This window comes from Taudactylus pleione, unplaced genomic scaffold (genome assembly GCF_031769625.1).
Source record: "Taudactylus pleione unplaced genomic scaffold, aTauple2 ptg000062l, whole genome shotgun sequence".
Classification (NCBI taxonomy): Eukaryota; Metazoa; Chordata; class Amphibia; order Anura; family Myobatrachidae; genus Taudactylus; species Taudactylus pleione.
This window is the reverse complement of record NW_028284464.1, coordinates 4,166,291-4,187,363: the sequence shown is the minus strand read 5'-3', so window position 1 is coordinate 4,187,363 and position 21,073 is coordinate 4,166,291. Positions and strand designations below refer to the sequence as shown.

The window sequence follows — 21,073 nt, the reverse complement described above, 5'->3', positions numbered from 1 at the left end:
CCTACCCCTGAGGCATCCACAGAACTGACATCAAGAAGACCTTGCAAGAGACGGCAGACAAGTACTATAGCCTGCATCATCAGTGACAGAGAGACAGTGTAGAAGTCATAGTGTATTTTTACTTTATTTAAAGGCTGGCATATCTTTCAGTTAACATTATCATGCTTCATATATCACACATATACATTTAAGCTTGAATGTGTACTGTATGACAGGATTTGTGCATGTGTGTATCGACTTGTCCACATACAAACAGACTCCTATGTGTCTGGGGATGGTATGGGATGGTGGCACTCAGGATCCTGTCACTGAGAATTCGAACACTGGCATCCAGACTGGGTTAAAATTAGAGATGTGCATGTCCGGTTCTCAGAGAACCAACAACAACCGAATTTAGGAATTCCGAGTCAAACCGAGTTCAGAATCACTTTGGGGTACCGAGTCAAACTGAGTCCTGGTATGGATTTAACCCTCCCCCTAGTGCCTAACCCTAACCCCAATACTTACCGTCAGGATGCCGGTGGTTGGGATGCTGACGCCCGGATTGTGACTGTGTTGGGATTCCGGTGCTGGCATCTGAGCTCTGGCAACCCTACCGCCAGGATACCAACTACATCCCATGTTTTCAAACTGGCTTACACATGGTCAAATATATTTCATGTAGCTTCATATTTTAACTTATCAAACATGTGAGAAATTCTGGCTGATTCAATGAACCAGTATGAGAAATGGTATCTGATCAGTTTGAGCTCCTCTTGTTAGGACCAACTAATGCAGACCATACATCTGCGGCCCAACTCCCCATTTTATAGACGCTGATCCGATCCATCGGTGGACATCGATGATCGGTGATCTGTTGGGGAATTGGGGAAATTCGACATTTTGAAAATCCCCGACCTAACGATTCCAACCATTTTATTTAAGGGGGATATTGTGTGTTTAATTTCCCTGTTTACCTATAATTATATACCATACAATGTACCCCATATACTGTACAGTATTTTATTTCATTACAGTATTGCATGGTATTTTTTCTTTCCTTATTACTCCACATGGTAAATTCAGTGCAGTACTTAATTCATTTTATTAATGCAACAATTACAAAACAGTGTATATATAGTTTAAATAATTGGTTTTGTTTGCTCAGGTAAGGACAAGTTTCTTTTCTTAGTTTTCTTAGGTTAACAATTTACAGTCAGGTGCATAAATATTGGGACGTTGATAGAATTTTCATATTTTGGCCTCTATTCACCACCACAATGGCTTTGAAATGAAACAAACAAGATGTGCTTTAACTGCAGACTTTCAGATTTAATTTGAGGGTAATTACATCCAAATCAGGTGAACGGTGTAGGAATTACAACAGTTTCAATATGTGCCTCCCACTTTTTAAGGGGCCAAAAGTAATGGGACTGTCAACTCAAAAGCTATTTCATGGACAGGTGTGGGCTATTCCCTCATTATTTCATTATCAATTAAGCAGGTAAAAGGTCTGGAGTTGATTCTAGGAGTGACATTTGCATTTTGAATTAGTTACTGTCGACTCTCAATATGAGATCCAAAGAGCTGTCACTATCAGTGAAGCAAGCCACCACTAGGCTGAAAAATCAAAACAAACCCATTAGAGAGATAGCAAAAACATTAGGTGTGGCCAAATCAACTGTTTGGAACATTCTTAAAAAGAAGGAATGCCCCGGAGAGCTCAGCAACACCAAAAGACCCGGAAGACCACAGAAAACAACTGTGGTGGATGACAGAAGAATTATTTCCCTGGTGAAGAAAAACCCCTTCACAACAGTTGGCCAAATCAAAAACACTCTCCAGGAGGTAGGTGTATATGTGTCAAAGTCAACAATCAAGAGAAGACTTCACAATAGTGGATATAGAGGGTTCACCACAAGATGTAAACCATTGGTGAGCCACAAAAACAGGAAGACCAGATTAGAGTTTGCCAAACAACATCTAAAAAAGCCATTACAGTTCTGGAACAACATCCTATGGACAGATGAGACAAAGGTCAACTTGTACCAGACTGATGGGAAGAGAAGAGTATGGAGAAGGAAAGGAACTGCTCATGATCCAAAACATACCACCTCATCAGTGAAGCGTGGTGGTGGTAGTGTCATAGTGTGGGCATGTATGGCTGCCAATGGAACTGGTTCCCTTGTATTTATTGATGATGTGACTGCTGACAAAAGCAGCAGAATGAATTCTGAAGTGTTTCGGGCAATATTATATGCTCATATTCAGTCATGCTTCAGAACTCATTGGACGGCGCTTCACAGTGCAGATGGACAATGACCCGAAGCATACTGCAAAAGCAACCAAAGAGTTTTTTAAGGCTAAAAGTGGAATGGAAAGGGAAAATGGAATGGGAAAGGGAAAGGGAAAATGCCCCAAGAACAAGCAGGAACTGAAGACATTTGCAGTAGAGGCCTGGCAGAGCATCAGCAGGGATGAAACCAGGCATCTGGTGATGTCTATGCGTTCCAGACTTCAGGCTGTAATTGCCTGCAAAGGATTTGCAACAAAGTATTAAAAAGTGAAAGTTAGATTTAGGATTGTTTAGTTTGTCCCATTACTTTTGGCCCCTTAAAAAGTGGGAGGCACATATAGAAACTGTTGTAATTCCTACACCGTTCGCCTGATTTGGATGTAATTACCCTCAAATTAAATCTGAAAGTCTGCAGATAAAGCACATCTTGTTTGTTTCATTTCAAAGCCATTGTGGTGGTGAATAGAGGCCAAAATATGAAAATTCTGTCAAATGTCCCAATATTTATGCACCTGACTGTATTTGACTGTACAGTATTTTTTTTTTAATTTTTGTTCATGGAAAGTACACCATTCATATACATATCATTTATATTCTGGAACAAACTAATAAAATACTTTAAAATGTGTTTAATTCCAAATTTATTTGCATGTCTATTCCTTTTAATATTTGGAGCCTGGTTTGTGTTCAGACTCTTATTTTACATTTGCACAGATTTTATATACAGTTTTCCTGTGCTCTTGAATAACATAAAATGGGAATTTGATTGTAATATTATTATTCTCATTATCATTTAGAGAGCTGTTTACTATACGGCTGTTAGAAGTCTGAATTTAGAGCATCTCCTCTGTGCAAATGTAAAAATAGGATACAAATGCACCAATATCCATTTCATTGTATACTTTTTGTAGATTTTACAACACACCTTTATTTGACATAATAAAAGGCTTTCATTTCTATATGCACCAGTGCTTACTAAATGGTTGGAGCAACAACTGCAGAATAACGCAGAATGATGTATATTACAGAAGACACTTCGCAGATCTAAACATCAGTGAGGTAATCCTGGATGTGGAAGATGCATGTGACTCTATGAGTTGGAGAATGTGTCACAGTACCACCTCAGTCAGCTATATACCAGCCTCTCTTTCCCAGAACATCACATTGTTTTCCTGTAAATGTCTCCAGCATGTTAAAGACACTGGAGTTTTTCCATAAACATTGTCCAACATATATATATATAGTATGGCAATCCAAAGCTAACTAAGACAACTGACTGAGTGAACTCCACAATGAAAACTGCCAAAAAGCATAAAAAGAGTACTTGGAGCATATGATACAAATGTTAAATATTTTATTTAATATTTGTTCTCTTACAAAAAGGCTAAGGGATTGCCCGAACGGTTGGAAACATATTTAAATTTTTTCACATATGAAAAATATATGTGGAGTGATAATTAACTAGGATAATTAAAATTGAACACGCAGCGAAAAGCTGCTCTTTCAGCAGAGAGCTTTTGGAAGTGTGAGACACTTCACCTGCAGCTGTGGTGTCCCGTTAATATTTGCAGCCTCTGTTCTAACTGCGCATGTGCAGTGTCCCTTCAGATCAAAAACGGCACTTCAGTGTGTGACCAGAGGGATTGGATGGAGCGCTGAAGACCAGGATGGAGCGATGAGGTACGATCTCCCTACGAAGGTAAGTGTCAAGGGGCTGGCATTATTTTAAAGAAAAAACCTTTGTTTCCACTCGGCTCACTGTCACCCTCACTCACTGCTTCTCTCCAGCAGGAGATCAGTGTCAGTAAGGACAGAGGTGGCAGCGCACAGAAAGACCTCTGTCTGTACCTCTGCTCAGCTATGCTGTGTATACCGCGGTTTTCACACTGCTGCCGTTACAAGATGCCGTAGAGGAGGGAGAGGGGACAGAGATGGAGCTAAGAGTCACAGGCAGGGAGGACACAGCAGGTGGTATCTGAAAATATCCCTATCCTGCACAAGCTGCCCTTTACATGGCAGCTTGTGAACACATTTAGGGGCCTGTACGCTATCTCAGGATGGCATACAGTTACACTACCAAGTAAAAAAAAAAAATGCTTTTTCGGAACTTGATGAATGAAATTATTTATACGTCCCGGCTGAGAAAACAATTGGGGGAGAATTGTAACCAGGAGATATCAGTGATGTCATCTGCATTACATACTTAATGAATGGTTGTGCTACTTATCAGGGGTCTATTCATTATGTTAATTATCAGGGGCTGGGAGTCCAATTCAACCTTGCTCCCGCGAAGGGACAGTTGTTCCGCAGGTCATCTATACCCACGAATGCCTTCACCAATACTTTAGTAACTATTAGGGGTGAGTGGGTTCGGATTTCTGAAATCCGAACCCCCCCGAGCCCCCCCGATCTGAAGCCGATCCGAGTCAGGCTCGACTTTTCCCGCCTGACTCGGATCTGAAATCGAGGCAAAACGTCATCTTCCCGCCTTCCGGGTCTCGCGGGTTTTGGATCCTATATAAGGTACCCACGTCGGCGCCATTTTCTCACTTGGCTGTGGACAGTAAAGAGGGAGGGTGGGAGTTAGGGCTGGCTGGGCTGTGTAGTGTAGTGTAGTGTTGAAGTGTAGTGTAGTGTTGTGCTGTGCTGCGCTGTATTGCTGTTGTCCATAGGGGCTGTGTCCACTACTTCAAAGTCCATAGGGGCTGGCTGGACGGTGTTGTGCAGTCAGTTGTCCATAGGGGCTGTGTCCACTCCAAAGTCCTGTGCAGTGTCCCAGTCCTAAAGGGGTGCTGTAGTGTTGTCCAGGGGGTGCTCTGTCCATCAGGGGTGCTCCCCCAAAGTGCTAAAAAAAAATATTTTTTCTGTGTTTGTGAATTGTGTGCACTGTGGCTGCACGTGCATCAACAAAGGAGCAGCGCCAAGCGTGTGCCTGTGTCCCATAAGTAAAAGGCCAGCTGGCTTGTCCATTAAAGGGTGCTGTAACCCCCAAAGGGCACTCCAAACAAAATATAAAAATATATATATTTTTTTGTGTTTGTGAATTGTGTGCGCAGTAGCCGCACGTGCATCAACAAAGTAGTGCCAAGCGTGAGCCTTTGTCCCATAAATAAAGGGCCGGCTGGATTGACCGCTAAAGGGTGCTGTAACCCCCAAAGGGCACTCCAAACAAAATAAAAAAATATATTTTTTTGTGTTTGTGAATTGTGTGCGCAGTAGCCGCACGTGCATCAACAAAGTAGTGCCAAGCGTGCGCCTGTGTCCCATAAGTAAAAGGCCGGCTGGCTTGTCCATTAAAGGGTGCTGTAACCCCCAAAGGGCACTCCAAACAAAATAAAAAAATATATTTTTTTGTGTTTGTGAATTGTGTGCGCAGTAGACGCACGTGCATCAACAAAGTAGTGCCAAGCGTGCGCCTGTGTCCCATAAATAAAGGGCCGGCTGGATTGACAGCTAAAGGGTGCTGTAACCCCCAAAGGGCACTCCAAACAAAATAAAAAAATATATTTTTTTGTGTTTGTGAATTGTGTGCGCAGTAGCCGGACGTGCATCAACAAAGTAGTGGAAAGCGTGCGCCTGTGTCCCATAAATAAAGGGCCGGCTGGATTGACCGCTAAAGGGTGCTGTAACCCCCAATGGGAACTCCAAACAAAATAAAAAAAAATATTTTTTTGTGTTTGTGAATTGTGTGCGCAGTAGCCGCACGTGCATCAACAAAGTAGTGCCAAGCGTGCGCCTGTGTCCCATAAATAAAGGGCCGGCTGGATTGACCGCTAAAGGGTGCTGTAACCCCCAAAGGGCACTCCAAACAAAATAAAAAAATATTTTCTGTGTTTGTGAATTGTGTGCACTGTACCCGCACGTGCATCAACAAAGGAGCAGCGCCAAGCGTGCGCCTGTGTCCCATAAGTAAAGAGCCAACTGGCTCATTTCTTAAAGGGTGGTGTAACCCACAAAGTGCACTACTCTCCAGCAAAAATAAAAAAATATTTTCTGTGTTTGTGTGCGCCTTAGCCGCACGTATATATCAATATAACATAAATGGAGGACCAAACTTTCTCCGATAAAAATAAAATAGGGAAAGATCAAGAACCACTTCCTCCTAGTGCTGTTGCTGCTGATGGGAGTTGTTCATCATCCCAGAGAGGAAGTAGGAACACCACTACTTTTACTAAACAACTGACCCTCCAACAGTCCTTAGCGAGGAGGATGAAGTACGACAGCAGTCATCCTGAAGCAAAACGTATAACTGAGGTCTTGACTGCTATGTTGGTGTTAGACGTGCGTCTGATATCCGCCATTAGTGCAGTGGGATTTAGACAATTGATGGAGGTAGTGTGTCCCCGGTTCCAAATCCCGTCTAGATTCCACCTACATCCTCAAAGCAGCAGCAACAAGCGTGCTTCTGTCTGTTAAAGGGTGATGTAACCCGCAAAGTGCGCTCCACAAACAATAAAAAAATTCTTCTTTTTTTTTCTCTTTGTGAAATGTGTGGGCTGTAGCCGCACCTGCATCCTTAAAGCAGCAGCGACAAGCGTGCATCTGTCTGTTAAAGGGTGGTGTAACCCTCAAAGTGCGCTCCACAAACAATAAAAAAATTATTCTTTTTTTCTGTCTTTGTGAATTGTGTGGGCTGTAGCCGCACTAGCATCCTCAAAGCAGCAGCGACAAGCGTGCGTTTGTCTGTTAAAGGGTGGTGTAACCCTCAAAGTGCTCCAAAAAATAAAAAACTTTTTTTTTATGTGTTTGTGACTTGTGTGCGATGTAGCCACACGTGCATCAACAAAGTAGCAGCACCAAGCGTGCGCCTGTGTCATAAGTCAAGGGCCGGTTTGGACATCTGGTCCGGACTGAAGGACATGCCAATAATTTCTGACAAGTCTACTGTCACTGCATATGATACTGTCCTCAAAGCAGCAGCGACAAGCGTGCGTCTGTCTGTTAAAGGGTGGTGTAACCCTCAAAGTGCGCTCCACAAATAATAAAAAAAATTCTTCTTTTTTTTTCTGTCTTTGTGAAATGTGTGGGCTGTAGCCGCACCTGCATCCTTAAAGCAGCAGCGACAAGCGTGCGTCTGTCTGTTAAAGGGTGATGTAACCCTCAAAGTGCACTCCACAAACAATAAAAAAATTCTTCTTTTTTTTCTGTCTTTGTGAAATGTGTGGGCTGTAGCCGCACCTGCATCCTCAAAGCAGCAGCGACAAGCGTGCATCTGTCTGTTAAAGGGTTGTGACACCCTCAAAGTGTGCTCCACAAACAATAAAAAAATTCTTCTTTTTTTTTCTCTTTGTGGAATGTGTGGGCTGTAGCCGCACCAGCATCCTTAAAGCAGCAGCGACAAGCGTGCATCTGTCTGTTAAAGGGTGGTGTAACCCTCAAAGTGCGCTCCACAAACAATAAAAAAATTCTTCTTTTTTTTCCTGTCTTTGTGAATTGTGTGGGCTGTAGCCGCACCTGCATCCTCAAAGCAGCAGCGACAAGCGTGCGTCTGTCTGTTAAAGGATTACATCGGTGACAGCATCCAAATAGGCATGTCAGACAGTCCGTACATGTACTGGCAGGAAAAAGGGGCAATTTGGAGGCCCCTGTACAAACTGGCTCTATTTTACCTGAGTTGCCCCCCCTCCAGTGGGCACTCCGAAAGAGTGTTTAGTGCAGCCGGGAACCTTGTCAGCAAAAGGCGTAGGAGGTTGCTTCCACAAAATGTGGAGAAGATGATGTTCATAAAAATGAATTATCAACTTTTCCAGGGAGACCAGCCTCCAGAACGTACAGAGGGACCTGTGGTGGTGGATTCCAGCGGGGACGAATTAATACTCTGTGAGGATGAGGATGTACACAACACTGAAGAGGGTGAGGAATCGGTGAATGAGGAGGATGAGGACGACATCTTGCCTCCGTAGAGCCAGTTTGTGCAGGGCCAGATTAATTGCCAGCTTGTTTTGTGGGGGCCCAAACGAAAGAATTATCTCAGCCACAGTCGTGTGGCAGACCCTGGCGCTGAAATGATTGGTTTGTTAAAGTGTGCATGTCCTGTTTATACAACATAAGGGTGGGTGGGAGGGCCCAAGGACAATTCCATCTTGCACCTCTTTTTTTTCTTTGCATTATGTACTGTTTGGGGCCTAGTTTTTCAAACTGCCATCCTGTCTGCCACTGCAGTGTCACTCCTAGATGGGCCACGTGTTTGTGCCGCCCACTCGTGTCGCTTAGCATAGTCATCCATCTACCTCGGTGCAACCTTTTGGACATAAAAACACTATTGTGAGGTGTGAGGTGTTCAGAATAAACTGGAAATGAGTGGAAATTAAGGTTTTCGAGGTTAATAATAGCATAGGAGAAGACAAATCAACACATTCTGTGATTTCAGCTGTTTTTATGCTTTTTTTAAAAAAAATACAGATCCAAAACACAAAACCCAGAACCCAAAACACCGAAGGGTGGTTTTGGCAAAACCAATCCAGATCCAAAACACAAAGAAAGATCCAGGTCCAAAACCAAAACACAAAACATGAAAAGTGGCCGGTGCACACCCCTAGTAACTATAAAAATTAGCACTGCTGAGTCTGACTCTGCAGTGCTAGTGCACCTGAGTGAACTGGGGTTCACACAGGCACACAAAGCCCCGGCGTTCGGCAGACTCCTTTCCATAGGGAAGGAGTAGGATGTGGTAACAAATGCCATCTGAAAATGCAGAATGCTCCCGCAGTCAGGCTCTGAAAATATAATAATTTCGGAGCTTGATGAATATTGTATTTTCAAAGCTTGATGAAGCAGTGATATCTCCTGAATTACCCTTATAATGAATAACCCCAATACTCAATTTCTACAAAAGTAGGTGAAAATGCTTTTGTAGAATTAAGTGATGATGTATAGACCCGTTAAACTTTATTTTAAAAATAGTGCGTCCTCTCCAGGAGTCTATGATCCCAGCACTCACAGTCCAGGGTACATGTACAAAGCCCCTGCATCTATCCCTGAGCCGTAACTAGACTTTTGGTATCCTGTGCCAGAAAGAGCATTGACGCCACCCCCCCTCCCAATTTTCAAATAGGGACATAAGAATTGCACCTGAGGAGGGTAATAGCCTCATGGGGAAGGGCCAGGGAAGAGATAGGGGAGGTCAGGAGATGCTGGGGATAAAAGAAGAGGAAGCTACAAGTGAGAATGATAATAAACAGGAAATTGACAGGCCTGAACAGCGCCTTGGCACAGGTCGCACCACTTAAGTTACGGCCCTGATCTTTCCAGTTTGAGACTGGTGGCCTCTTGGAAGGAGAGAAGTTTTGCTGTTTCCTTAAAGTCCTCTTCCCATGGAAGCACCAGTCATGCTCTGATCAGCCTGAGCCCGGGGCTGGAATTCGCTATAGCAATGAGCTCCTATGTTCATGGTCTCAGTGTTATCATAGAAACCAGTCCAGGCTGTCTAGTGCTGGGACTGGTTGATGATTTGCAGATGGGCACACTGCCTGTTTATTTATTTTATTACACACACTGTGTGTGGGAACTGTTTTTCTTAACAAATGCTTGTGTTGACAAACAGTCCTTACTGTAAAATACTGTAATATATATATATGCTTACCTAGTAGGCACTCTTCTCCTTGCTGTCGCCATCCTGGGCAGCATGCAAAACTTGTAGAGCTGTATGTAAAAAACAAAGAAAATACACCCAGCATTAGACTCATTGCTTTGAATTGTGTAGCATGAAGATTACTGTTTGTCCTGCACAATACAGATGCTCAAAAACAGAACTGCACTGTTATATGTGTACATTAGGGATGTGCAGGCTCGGATAGGTTCGAGTTTGCACGTGGAGTTCGGATTTTTCCCTCCAAAAAAACGGAACTCAGAACGAGGCAAAACGTCATCTTACATGGACGAACATCATCATTCCTGGTCTTTTGTCCAGGAATGATGATGTTCGTCCATGTAAGATGACGTTTTGCCTCGTTCTGAGTTCCGTTTTTTTGGAGGGAAAAATCCGAACTCCACGTGCAAACTCGAACCTATGCGAGCCTGCACATCCCTAGTGTACATACCATTCCGATCACTAAACCAAAAGTATACAAGCTATTCATGCTTTATATACTGTATATATATATATTAGGGGTGAGCGGGTTCGGATTTCTGAAATCCGAACCCCCCCGAGCCCCCCCGATCCGAGTCCGATCCGAGTCAGGCTCGACTTTTCCCGCCTGACTCGGATCTGAAATCGAGGCAAAACGTCATCATCCCGCCTTCCGAGTCTCGCGGGTTTTGGATCCTATATAAGGTACCCGCGTCGGTGCCATTTTCTCACTCGGCTGTGGACAGTGAAGAGGGAGGGTGGGAGTTAGGGCTGTGTAGTGTAGTGTAGTGTAGTGTAGTGTAGTGCTGCTGTTGTCCACTACTTCAAAGTCCATAGGGGCTGGCTGTGTTGTGCTGTGCTGCTGTTGTTAATAGGGGCTGTGTCCACTACTTCAAAGTCCATAGGGGCTGGCTGGACTGTGTTGTGCAGTCAGTTCTCCATAGGGGCTGTGTCCACTCCAAAGTCCTGTGCAGTGTCCCAGTCCTAAAGGTGTGCTGTAGTGTTGTCCAGGGGGTGCTCTGTCCATCAGGGGTGCTCCCCCCAAGTGCTAAAAAAATAATATATTTTCTGTGTTTGTGAATTGTGTGCGCAGTAGCCGCACGTGCATCAACAAAGTAGTGCCAAGCATGCGCCTGTGTCATAAGTAAAGGGCCGGCTGGCTTGACCGTTAAGGGTGCTGTAACCCCCGAAAGTACACTCCAGTCCAAACCAAAAAAAAAATTATTTTCTGTGTTTGTGAATTGTGTGCGCAGTAGCCGCACGTGCATCAACAAAGTAGTGCCAAGCGTGCGCCTGTGTCATAAGTAAAGGGCCGGCTGGCTTGACCGTTAAAGGGTGCTGTAACCCCCGAAAGTACACTCCAGTCCAAACCAAAAAAAATTATTTTCTGTGTTTGTGAATTGTGTGCGCAGTAGCCGCACGTGCATCAACAAAGTAGTGCCAAGCGTGCGCCTGTGTCATAAGTAAAGGGCCGGCTGGCTTGACCGTTAAGGGTGCTGTAACCCCCGAGAGTACACTCCAGTCCAAACCAAAAAAAAAATTATTTTCTGTGTTTGTGAATTGTGTGCGCAGTAGCCGCACGTGCATCAACAAAGTAGTGCCAAGCGTGCGCCTGTGTCATAAGTAAAGGGCCGGCTGGCTTGACCGTTAAGGGTGCTGTAACCCCCGAAAGTACACTCCAGTCCAAACCAAGAAAAAAATTATTTTCTGTGTTTGTGAATTGTGTGCGCAGTAGCCGCACGTGCATCAACAAAGTAGTGCCAAGCGTGCGCCTGTGTCATAAGTAAAGGGCCGGCTGGCTTGACAATTAAAGGGTGCTGTAACCCCCAAAGTACACTCCAGTCCAAACCAAAAAAAAAATTATTTTCTGTGTTTGTGAATTGTGTGCGCAGTAGCCGCACGTGCATCAACAAAGTAGTGCCAAGCGTGCGCCTGTGTCATAAGTAAAGGGCCGGCTGGCTTGACCGTTAAGGGTGCTGTAACCCCCGAAAGTACACTCCAGTCCAAACCAAAAAAAAAATTATTTTCTGTGTTTGTGAATTGTGTGCGCAGTAGCCGCACGTGCATCAACAAAGTAGTGCCAAGAGTGCGCCTGTGTCATAAGGGCCGGCTGGCTTGACCGTTAAAGGGTGCTGTAACCCCCAAAGTACACTCCAGTCCAAACCAAAAAAAAAATTATTTTCTGTGTTTAGCCGCACGTATATATCAAATCGATATAACATAAATGGAGGACCAAACTTTCTCCGATAAAAATAAAATAGAGAAAGATCAAGAACCACTTCCTCCTAGTGCTGAAGCTGCTGCCACTAGTCATGACATAGACGATAACATGCCATCAACGTCGTCTGCCAAGGCCGATGCCCAATGTCATAGTAGAGGGCACATACAATCCCAAATGGCAAAGTTCAGGAAAATGACCTTGAAAAAGACATTTAAATCATCTGAAGAGAAACGTAAACTTGCCAATATGCCATTTACGACACGGAGTGGCAAGGAACGGCTAAGGTCGATCCCTAGTATGTTCATGACTAGTGGTTCAGCTTCACATGACGATGGAAGCCCTCCTCCCACTAAAAAAATCAAAAGAGTTAAGCTGGCAAAAGCACAGCGAAGAACTGTGCTTTCTAAGAAGATATCACAAATCCCCAAGGAGAGTCCAAGTGTGGTGGTGGTTGCGATGCCTGACCTTCCCAGCACTGGACGGGAAGAGGTGGCTCTTTCCACCATTTGCACGCCCCCTGCAAGTGCTGAAAGGAGCACCCACAGTCCACTTGCTGATATGCAAATTGAAGATGTCACTGTTGAAGTACAACAGGATGAGGATACTGGTGTAGCTGGCGCTGAGGAGGAAGTTGGCGAGGAGGATTCTGATGGTGATGTGGTTTGTTTAAATCAGGCTCCGGGGGAGACAGTTGTTGTCCGTGGGATGAAAAAGCCCATCACGGTCATGCCTGGGCAGAAGACCAAACATTCCACCTCTTTGGTCTGGCAATATTTCTATCCAAATCCGGACAACAACTGTCTTGCCATATGTACCATATGTAAAGGTGAAATAAGTAGGGGTAGGGACGTCAACCACCTAGGAACATCCTCCCTTATACGGCACCTGCAGCGCGTTCATAAAAAGTTACTGTCAAGTTCAGAAACTTTGGCTAAGACCGTAAGCAGTCCAGGGACACCTAAATCCCGTTGTCCTGTTGTATCCAAGCGCCTGCAAACCACACCGTCAACTCCCTCCTCGTCAATTTCCTCCTTAGTCAGGATCGGAAGTAGTCCTGCAGGCCATGTCACTGGCATGACTGACTCTCCTATCCGGGATTCCTCTGGAGGATCCTGCATTGCTACGCCTACTGCTGCCGCTGCTGCTGTTGCTGCTGCTGGGAGTCGTTCATCATCCCAGAGAGGAAGTAGGAACACCACTACTTTTACTAAACAATTGACCCTCCAACAGTCCTTAGCGAGGAGGATGAAGTACGACAGCAGTCATCCTGAAGCAAAACGTATAACTGAGGCCTTGACTGCTATGTTGGTGTTAGACGTGCGTCCGGTATCCGCCATTAGTGCAGTGGGATTTAGACAATTGATGGAGGTAGTGTGTCCCCGGTTCCAAATCCCGTCTAGATTCCACTTCACTAGGCAGGCGATACCGAGACTGTACAGAAACGTCAGAAAAAGTGTCCTCAGTGTCCTGAAAAATGCCGTTGTACACAATGTCCACTTAACCACGGACATGTGGACAAGTGGAACAGGGCAGACTAAGGACTATATGACTGTGACAGCCCACTGGGTAGATGTATCACCTTACGCAGCAACAGCAGCAGCGTCACCAGTAGCAGCATCTCAGAAACGCCAGCTCGTTACAAGGCAGGCTACGCTGTGTATCACCGGTTTTAGTAAGAGGCACACCGCCGACAACCTCTTAGAGAAACTGAGGGAAATCATCGCCCAGTGGCTTACCCCACTTAGACTCTCCTGGGGATTTGTGATATCTGACAACGCCACCAATATTGTGCGGGCATTACATCTGGGCAAATTCCAGCACGTCCCATGTTTTGCTCACACAATAAACTTGGTGGTGCAGAATTTTCTGAAAAGCGACAGGGGCGTGCAGGAGACGCTTTGGGTGGCCCGAAAAATTTCTGGCCACTTTCGCCATTCAGCGACTGCGTGCCGAAGACTGGAGCGCCAGCAAACACTCTTGAACCTGCCCCGCCATCACCTGAAGCAAGAGGTTGTGACGCGGTGGAACTCAACCCTCTATATGCTTCAGAGGATGGAGGAGCAGCAAAAGGCCATACAAGCCTATATATCCACCTATGACATAGGCAAAGGAGGGGGTATGCACCTGACTCAAGCGCAGTGGAGAATGATTTCCGTGTTGTGCAAGGTTCTCCAGCCCTTCGAACTTGCCACACGTGAAGTCAGTTCAGACACAGCCAGCTTGAGTCAGGTCATTCCCCTCATCAGGCTTTTGCAGAAGCAGCTGGAGAAAGTGAAGGAGGAGCTAAGACGGAGCGATTCTGCTCGGCATGTGGGACTTGTGGATGAAGCCCTTCATTCGCTTTGCCAGGATTCCAGGGTGGTCAATCTGTTGAAATCAGACCACTACATTTTGGCCACCGTGCTTGATCCTAGGTTTAAAGCCTATGTGGTGTCTCTCTTTCCGGCCGACACAAGCCTGCAGAGGTGCAAAGACCTGCTGGTGAACACACTGTCAGCTGAAGCGGAACGTGACACGTCAACGGCTCCTTCTTCATTTTCTCCCGCAACTGGGGCTGCCAGGAAAAAACTTAGGTATCCTAAGCAACCCGCTGGCGGTGATGCAGGGCAGGCAGGACCAAGTTTGGACATCTGGTCCGGACTGAAGGACCTGGCAACAATTTCTGACATGTCTACTGTCACTGCATATGATACTGTCACCATTGACAGAATGGTGGAGGATTACATCGGTGACAGCATCCAAGTAGGCATGTCAGACAGTCCATACCTGTACTGGCAGGAAAAAGAGGCAATTTGGAGGCCCCTGTACAAGCTGGCTCTATTTTACCTGAGTTGCCCCCCCTCCAGTGTGTACTCCGAAAGAGTGTTTAGTGCAGCCGGGAACCTTGTCAGCGAAAGGCGTAGGAGGTTGCTTCCACAGAATGTGGAGAAGATGATGTTCATCAAAATGAATTATCAGCTCTTCCAGGGAGACCAGCCTCCAGAAGGTACAGAGGGACCTGTGGTGGTGGATTCAAGTGGGGACGGGTTAATACTTTGTGAGGATGAGGATGTACACACTGAAGAGGGTGAGGAATCGGTGGATGAGGAGGATGAGGATGACATCTTGCCTCCGTAGAGCCAGTTTGTGCAGGGACACATTAATTGCCAGCTTGTTTTGTGGGGGCCCAAACGAACCAATCATTTCAGCCACAGTTGTGTGGCAGACCCTGGCGCTGAAATGATTGATTTGTTAAAGTGTGCATGTCCTGTTTATACAACATAAGGGTGGGTGGGAGGGCCCAAGGACAATTCCATCTTGCACTTCTTTTTTTTCTTTGCATTATGTACAGTTTGGGGCCTAGTTTTTCTAACTGCCATCCTGTCTGCCACTGCAGTGTCACTCCTAGATGGGTCACGTGTTTGTGCCGCCCACTCGTGTCGCTTAGCATAGTCATCCAGCTACCTCGGTGCAACCTTTTGGACATGAAAACACTATTGTGAGGTGTGAGGTGTTCAGAATAGACTGGAAATGAGTGGAAATTAAGGTTATTGAGGTTAATAATAGCATAGGAGCAGAGAAACCAACAAATTCTGTGATTTTAGCTGTTTTTATGCTTTTTTAAAAAAAAATACAGATCCAAAACACAAAACCCAGAACCCAAAACACGGAAGGGTGGTTTTGGCAAAACCAATCCAGATCCAAAACACGAAGAAAGATCCAGATCCAAAACCAAAACACAAAACACGAAAAGTGGCCGGTGCACACCCCTAATATATATATATATATATATATATATATATATGTATATATATTATAGAGCTTTATTTGGAGCATCTATTTCTATGCTGGCCCCTATTGTTTAGAGTTTTGTTTATAACTTAACATTCTGATCGAAAAATATTGCTTTTTTTTCACTATATCAAAACACCAATGATCTTTCGTCACTTTTTCAAGTAGAAAGGCAAAGTGCATTGTATTTCTTGATTGTTGCCGTGGTATGTGGGAGTGTACTACTTTACTTTGTATTCCACTATTTCACATTAGCTATGTATTGTTCTAATTTTTCCTTCAGGCTTATTATTTGTTAAGTAGGCATTGTTCTCAACAGCTTCTGCAGGTATGCAGTCGGGATGCCGATGGTCTAAAATATGCATATACTTAGGTGATCTTTACACCTAAAGTAACTCTGATGTGTGACCGAGCTGTTACCTCTTGTAAATGTGCATGTGAGAGAAAGAACTGGGGGGTGAGTGAGTAGAGGAACACTGGGCCTGATTCAGACCCACTCGCAAGAGCATAGTGCTCGCAAGCGGGTCGATGGTGGCCCAGTGCGCACGACGTGTGTGCGCGAGCCCCGGAGCGAACGCAAAAAGCACTCGCTCCGTGGCTCACTACAAAAGGGGTGGCTGTTGATGTTGATCGACAGCTCGCCCCGTTTTGTAGGCATGGGGGGGGGGTGGCTTCACAAACGGAGGCGTTTCCATGCGAACGCCTGCCGTTTGTGGGCGGCCCCACTGACATCACCAGTGATGTCAGCGGGAGAGCTTCCGGCTCTATTAAAGCCAGAAGCTCTCTGGGGCTTGCTGCCACGAGACCCTACCACAAGCGTCTCGTCGCAAGCCCGACCATCATCCTGGCCGCTCGCAATAGCTGTGGATTGTTGCCACTAAAAGAAAAAAAAAACACCCTGATTCAGAGCGAGCGCTCTTTCAGAGCGTCTGCTCTGAATCAGGGCCACTGTGCAAAGTCATGAGCAGTGATAAAAGAAGAATTTGGTTGACTATAGCAAACAGGGAACAGGGGTAGTTAACTGGGTAAATATTTGGGACCTGGAGAAAAGCACTTTATAAATTAACATTATTATTACTACTTGTATTATTACTATTATTATTATTATTATTATAAAAAGTAAAAATACAAAAGAAAAAATTGTAATGGAGGAAGTCTGTGATGGAGCGAGATTTGCTCTGTTGGTACTCGGTGGTATGGAATCAATCAAATTTATTGTAACTTCCACAGTACAAAAATGTATCAGTGAAATTACAATGCAAAAGAACTCACAGCTTAATAAAATATACAATTAAGACTTTAGACTAATAATCACAGTTGGGAAAAAGTTACTCCGCAACCTGATAGTACAGCAACGTCAGACTGCTTATTCCAGAGAAGACAAGTGGTGAAGGACAACTTTATTGGTTGGAAAATATATGAACCTGAAATTGAAGACTTGGGAGAAGGTAGAATCTTGAGGGACAAAGATCAAGTGGATGTAATGGATGTAGTAATTCACACAAGCAGATTCTGCTGATTAAAATGATATGCAGCATGCCTATGTTCTCTGTGCGTCTGCGGGTGTATCTGCATGCTAAACGATACGTTACAGTGTTACAGCCGCTGACACTATAATGTAGCATTTCACATGCAGATACTGTAAACCCGTAGTCGCAAACAGGACATATGCATGCTGCATATCATTTTAATCAGCAGAAGCTGCTTGTGCTAGCTATTCACATCACTCTGTGATTAAAATGCATTTGAAAGTACAAAGTCACACAAAAATCACTCATCGCTACCGAGGCACATGGAGTGAACACATCTGTATCGCAGCTGATACCATGTAAGCAGCTGAGATAGCAACTCTGTCCACTGCTGAATCAGGCCCCTTATTTGGGCAGAGCTGTAAGTCTTAGTAAGACTGCATACAAGTGAGGTCAGTTGTCAGGGCCCAGTGCCATCTGTTATCCATACTTGCCAACATTTGAATTCTCCTGTCTGGGTGGAGCCTGGGGAGGAGAGGCAGCTGAACACCTAGGAAGCGGGGCTGGGCTTTTTAATCGATTTGTATCATTCTAACCCTGCCCCCTCCCTACAGACCCACGATTCCCAGGAATTATCTCCCCATCTTGCCCACCTCACTAGGAAGTGGGCAGTATGTGGGAAATGCAACCACTCTCCCGGGGGTGTGGGGCACTACCCGAAATATTGGGAGCCTCCCACAACATCTGGGAGAGTGGGTAAGTATACTTTTATGTGAAGCTTGTATTGTGGCAGATCCCATTCCTCACACAGCACTGTTGTTGGGGTGCACTGCTGTCTCTACTCCATAGCTGGAATTTTGGCAGATCTTCCCAATCTCATGTGTAACTCCTGTGTAACTGATTCTATGCTATGTGGCCGCTACTGGGGGCACTGCATAGGGGGGGGTGGCCGCTACTGGGGGCACTGTATAAGGGGGGGGTGTTACTAGGGCACTGTATAGGGGGTGCTACTAAGGACAATGCATAGTGGGGACTACTACTGGGGGCACTGTATAAGGGGCGGTGTTACTAGGGCACTGTATAGGGGGGCGCTACTAAGGAAAAATGCATAGTGGGGACTACTGCTGGGGGCACTGCATAGGGGGACTACTACTGGGGGCACTGCATAGGGGGACTACTACTGGGTGCACTGCAGAGGGGGGACTACTACTGGCGGTACTGCAGAGGGGGGACCACTTCTGGGGGCACTGATTAAAGGGGCACTACATAGGGGACCACTACTGGGGGTACTATATATGGGGATCACTACTGGGGGCACTGCATAGGGGGTGTGGCCGCTACTGGGGGCACTGCATAGGGGGGTGGCCGCTACTGGGGGCACTGTATAAGGGGGGGGTGTTACTAGCGCACTGTATATGGGGGTGCTACTAAGGACAATGCATAGTGGGGACTACTACTGGGGGCACTGCATAGGGGGACTACTACTGGGGGCCCTGCAGAGGGGGGGACTACTACTGGCGGCACTGCAGAGGGGGGACTACTACTGGGGGCACTGCATAGGGGGGACCACTACTGGGGGCACTGCATAGGGGTGCCCAAAGCATATTCTTGCATCTGGGCCCACCACTCTCTAGTTCGCCCACTGCCGGCGGTGGCTTTGCTTGCCCGGGCTTTTTGGCTGTGGAGGGGTGGTCTTTCTGGGGGTTGGTTGCCTGGAGAGGCAGGTTAACTGCTCAATAATGTGGCTGTGGGAGGGTGGTTTACCTGGGGTACCCCGTTAGTGGTGTGGCCATGGGGTTGGTTGCCTGAGGGGTAGGTGCTCAGTAATGCTGGCCTAGGGGAAGGGGGGGTCTGGCTCCCACACTTTCATCCTGGCTCCTAGGTTTTAGAAAAATTTGTCAAGCCCTGGCATAAATAATATGAGGTGGTCCTAAATTTGGAATATTCCATGTATTATGGTAGTAATAAATCATTTGTACAATCAATGTATGTGGCACTTCTATTTGTACAATAAATGTATATAGCACTACTATTTGTACAATCAATGCATGGAGCCATTTTGTCTGTTGGCATATAGGAACGTGTCAAAAAGGGAGGCAGAAGAGGGGGCGCCCAGCTGAGACTTTGCCCCAGGTGACAGAAACATTGCTTCACTAATGAGTTTAGAGCTACTGATTACAAAATAATACTAAGGAGGAGGAGATGATGGCGCAGCTAAGGAAGTAAGAGTACATGAGGGAAGAAGGACCCACTTGTGAGAGCTTACAATCTATAAGGGAAGAGTTGTCGAAATGAGGTGACACAGAATGGTGAGTCAATTTGCTGTGGCAAAAATGTTGTGTTAGGAGGGTACTAAATTATTCTTCATCACTAATAAACCCAGAGATGGTGCAAGGCCTGTGCCTCCTCCAGAGTGTGCAAAATGCACTGCTTTGTGGTCAACATTGTAATTACCCACCCTCCATTTTTAATTACTCACAATGACTCTCACTCAATGTTATTTTGGTCCCCCTCACTCATTATATAATTATAATTGCTAATAAACTAGAGATGTGTACTGACCCCCGTGTTTTGGTTTTGGATCTCCCCTGTTTTTGGATCTGGATGGGTTTTGCCAAAACCTCACCTCTAGCAAGAAAGTGAGAGAATGGAAAAAACATTTTATGTGGATCCCGCTAACCCTGCTGTCTCACCACAGAACCGTGAATGTTACAGCCCATTGGGATTATTTGAGAAGTTTGTGGTAGAAACTCCATTTAACACCTTGTCTGATCCTAATCCCGATGTACAGTTTATCTCCGTGCTGAAATCTTCTCATGTGAAATGGCAGACAGAGCATTCTCTGGATAACCATATTTCTAAAAATGTGAATGTGAACAGTACCTCAGTGATGGAGAAGATATGCTGGATGATGAACAGAGTCTCTCCTGTTAAAACTAAGAAAAAAGACCAAACTTGCCAGCTGCTAAGATACTGAATTGCAGATTCTTATACAGATACTGGATGAGCTGGAGAGTTGTTCTGACCAGATGGGTCAGGGAGAGCACATTCTCATCCATGATGATGATGGTGACATAATCCGTGAAGAGGATGGAGAACAATCTCAGACACACTTAACCACTATGCTTGATACAAAAAGGACAAGAGACCTATTGTCGAGTCCAGAATCCCTAAACGTATCACAGCCCATAGGAAAGTCAAAAAAGAAAATGTGTAAAAGAATGAAGACTCTCTCCTCCCTGATGCTGGCTTCAGGCAAGTCACCTAAAGAGATTCGGATCACCACAGTACAGACGCTGAAGAGAGTTCAGGAGACAAAAAATCTTGATGCGCATCTGGAAACATTGAAAATAATTGGCAAAGAATGTAGAGAGTGAAATTTACAATAACTTGTATAATACTGGTGTGAGGTACAAAAATAAGTACAGAAGTCTCCTCTTCAATCTGAAAGACCCAAAAAATAAGATTTTCTTTCACCGTATGGTACTAGGGGAGATCACCGCAAAATGTCTTGTTCAATTGAGCCCAACAGAAATGGCTGGACTAGAGCTGACAAATTGGAGAAATCAAGAGAGACAGCATACTCTGGAGATCATTGAGGAAGCAGAAAAAGAGCTCCACCACATCGCAGATGACTAAACTCGCACACAAAGGTGTAATAGAAATAGATACAACACCAGATCAGATGTTTACCCTGGAGTATCTGTCTGATTCATCATGGTGCCCCCAAGATTGTGCAAATTCTGCCAAAAGGGAGACTGACACCACGG

The 21,073-nt window shown here is 45.3% G+C and overlaps 1 protein-coding gene across 1 annotated transcript in view; it reads right to left on the bottom strand.

Annotated features, from left to right (window-relative positions):
- Window positions 1-21,073, bottom strand: part of SCARF2 (scavenger receptor class F member 2) — a 236,101-nt gene that overhangs the window by 127,237 nt on the left and 87,791 nt on the right. The window contains 1 exon segment of the mRNA XM_088465505.1: window positions 9,858-9,916. Coding sequence (XP_088321631.1) covers window positions 9,858-9,916 — 59 coding nt within the window.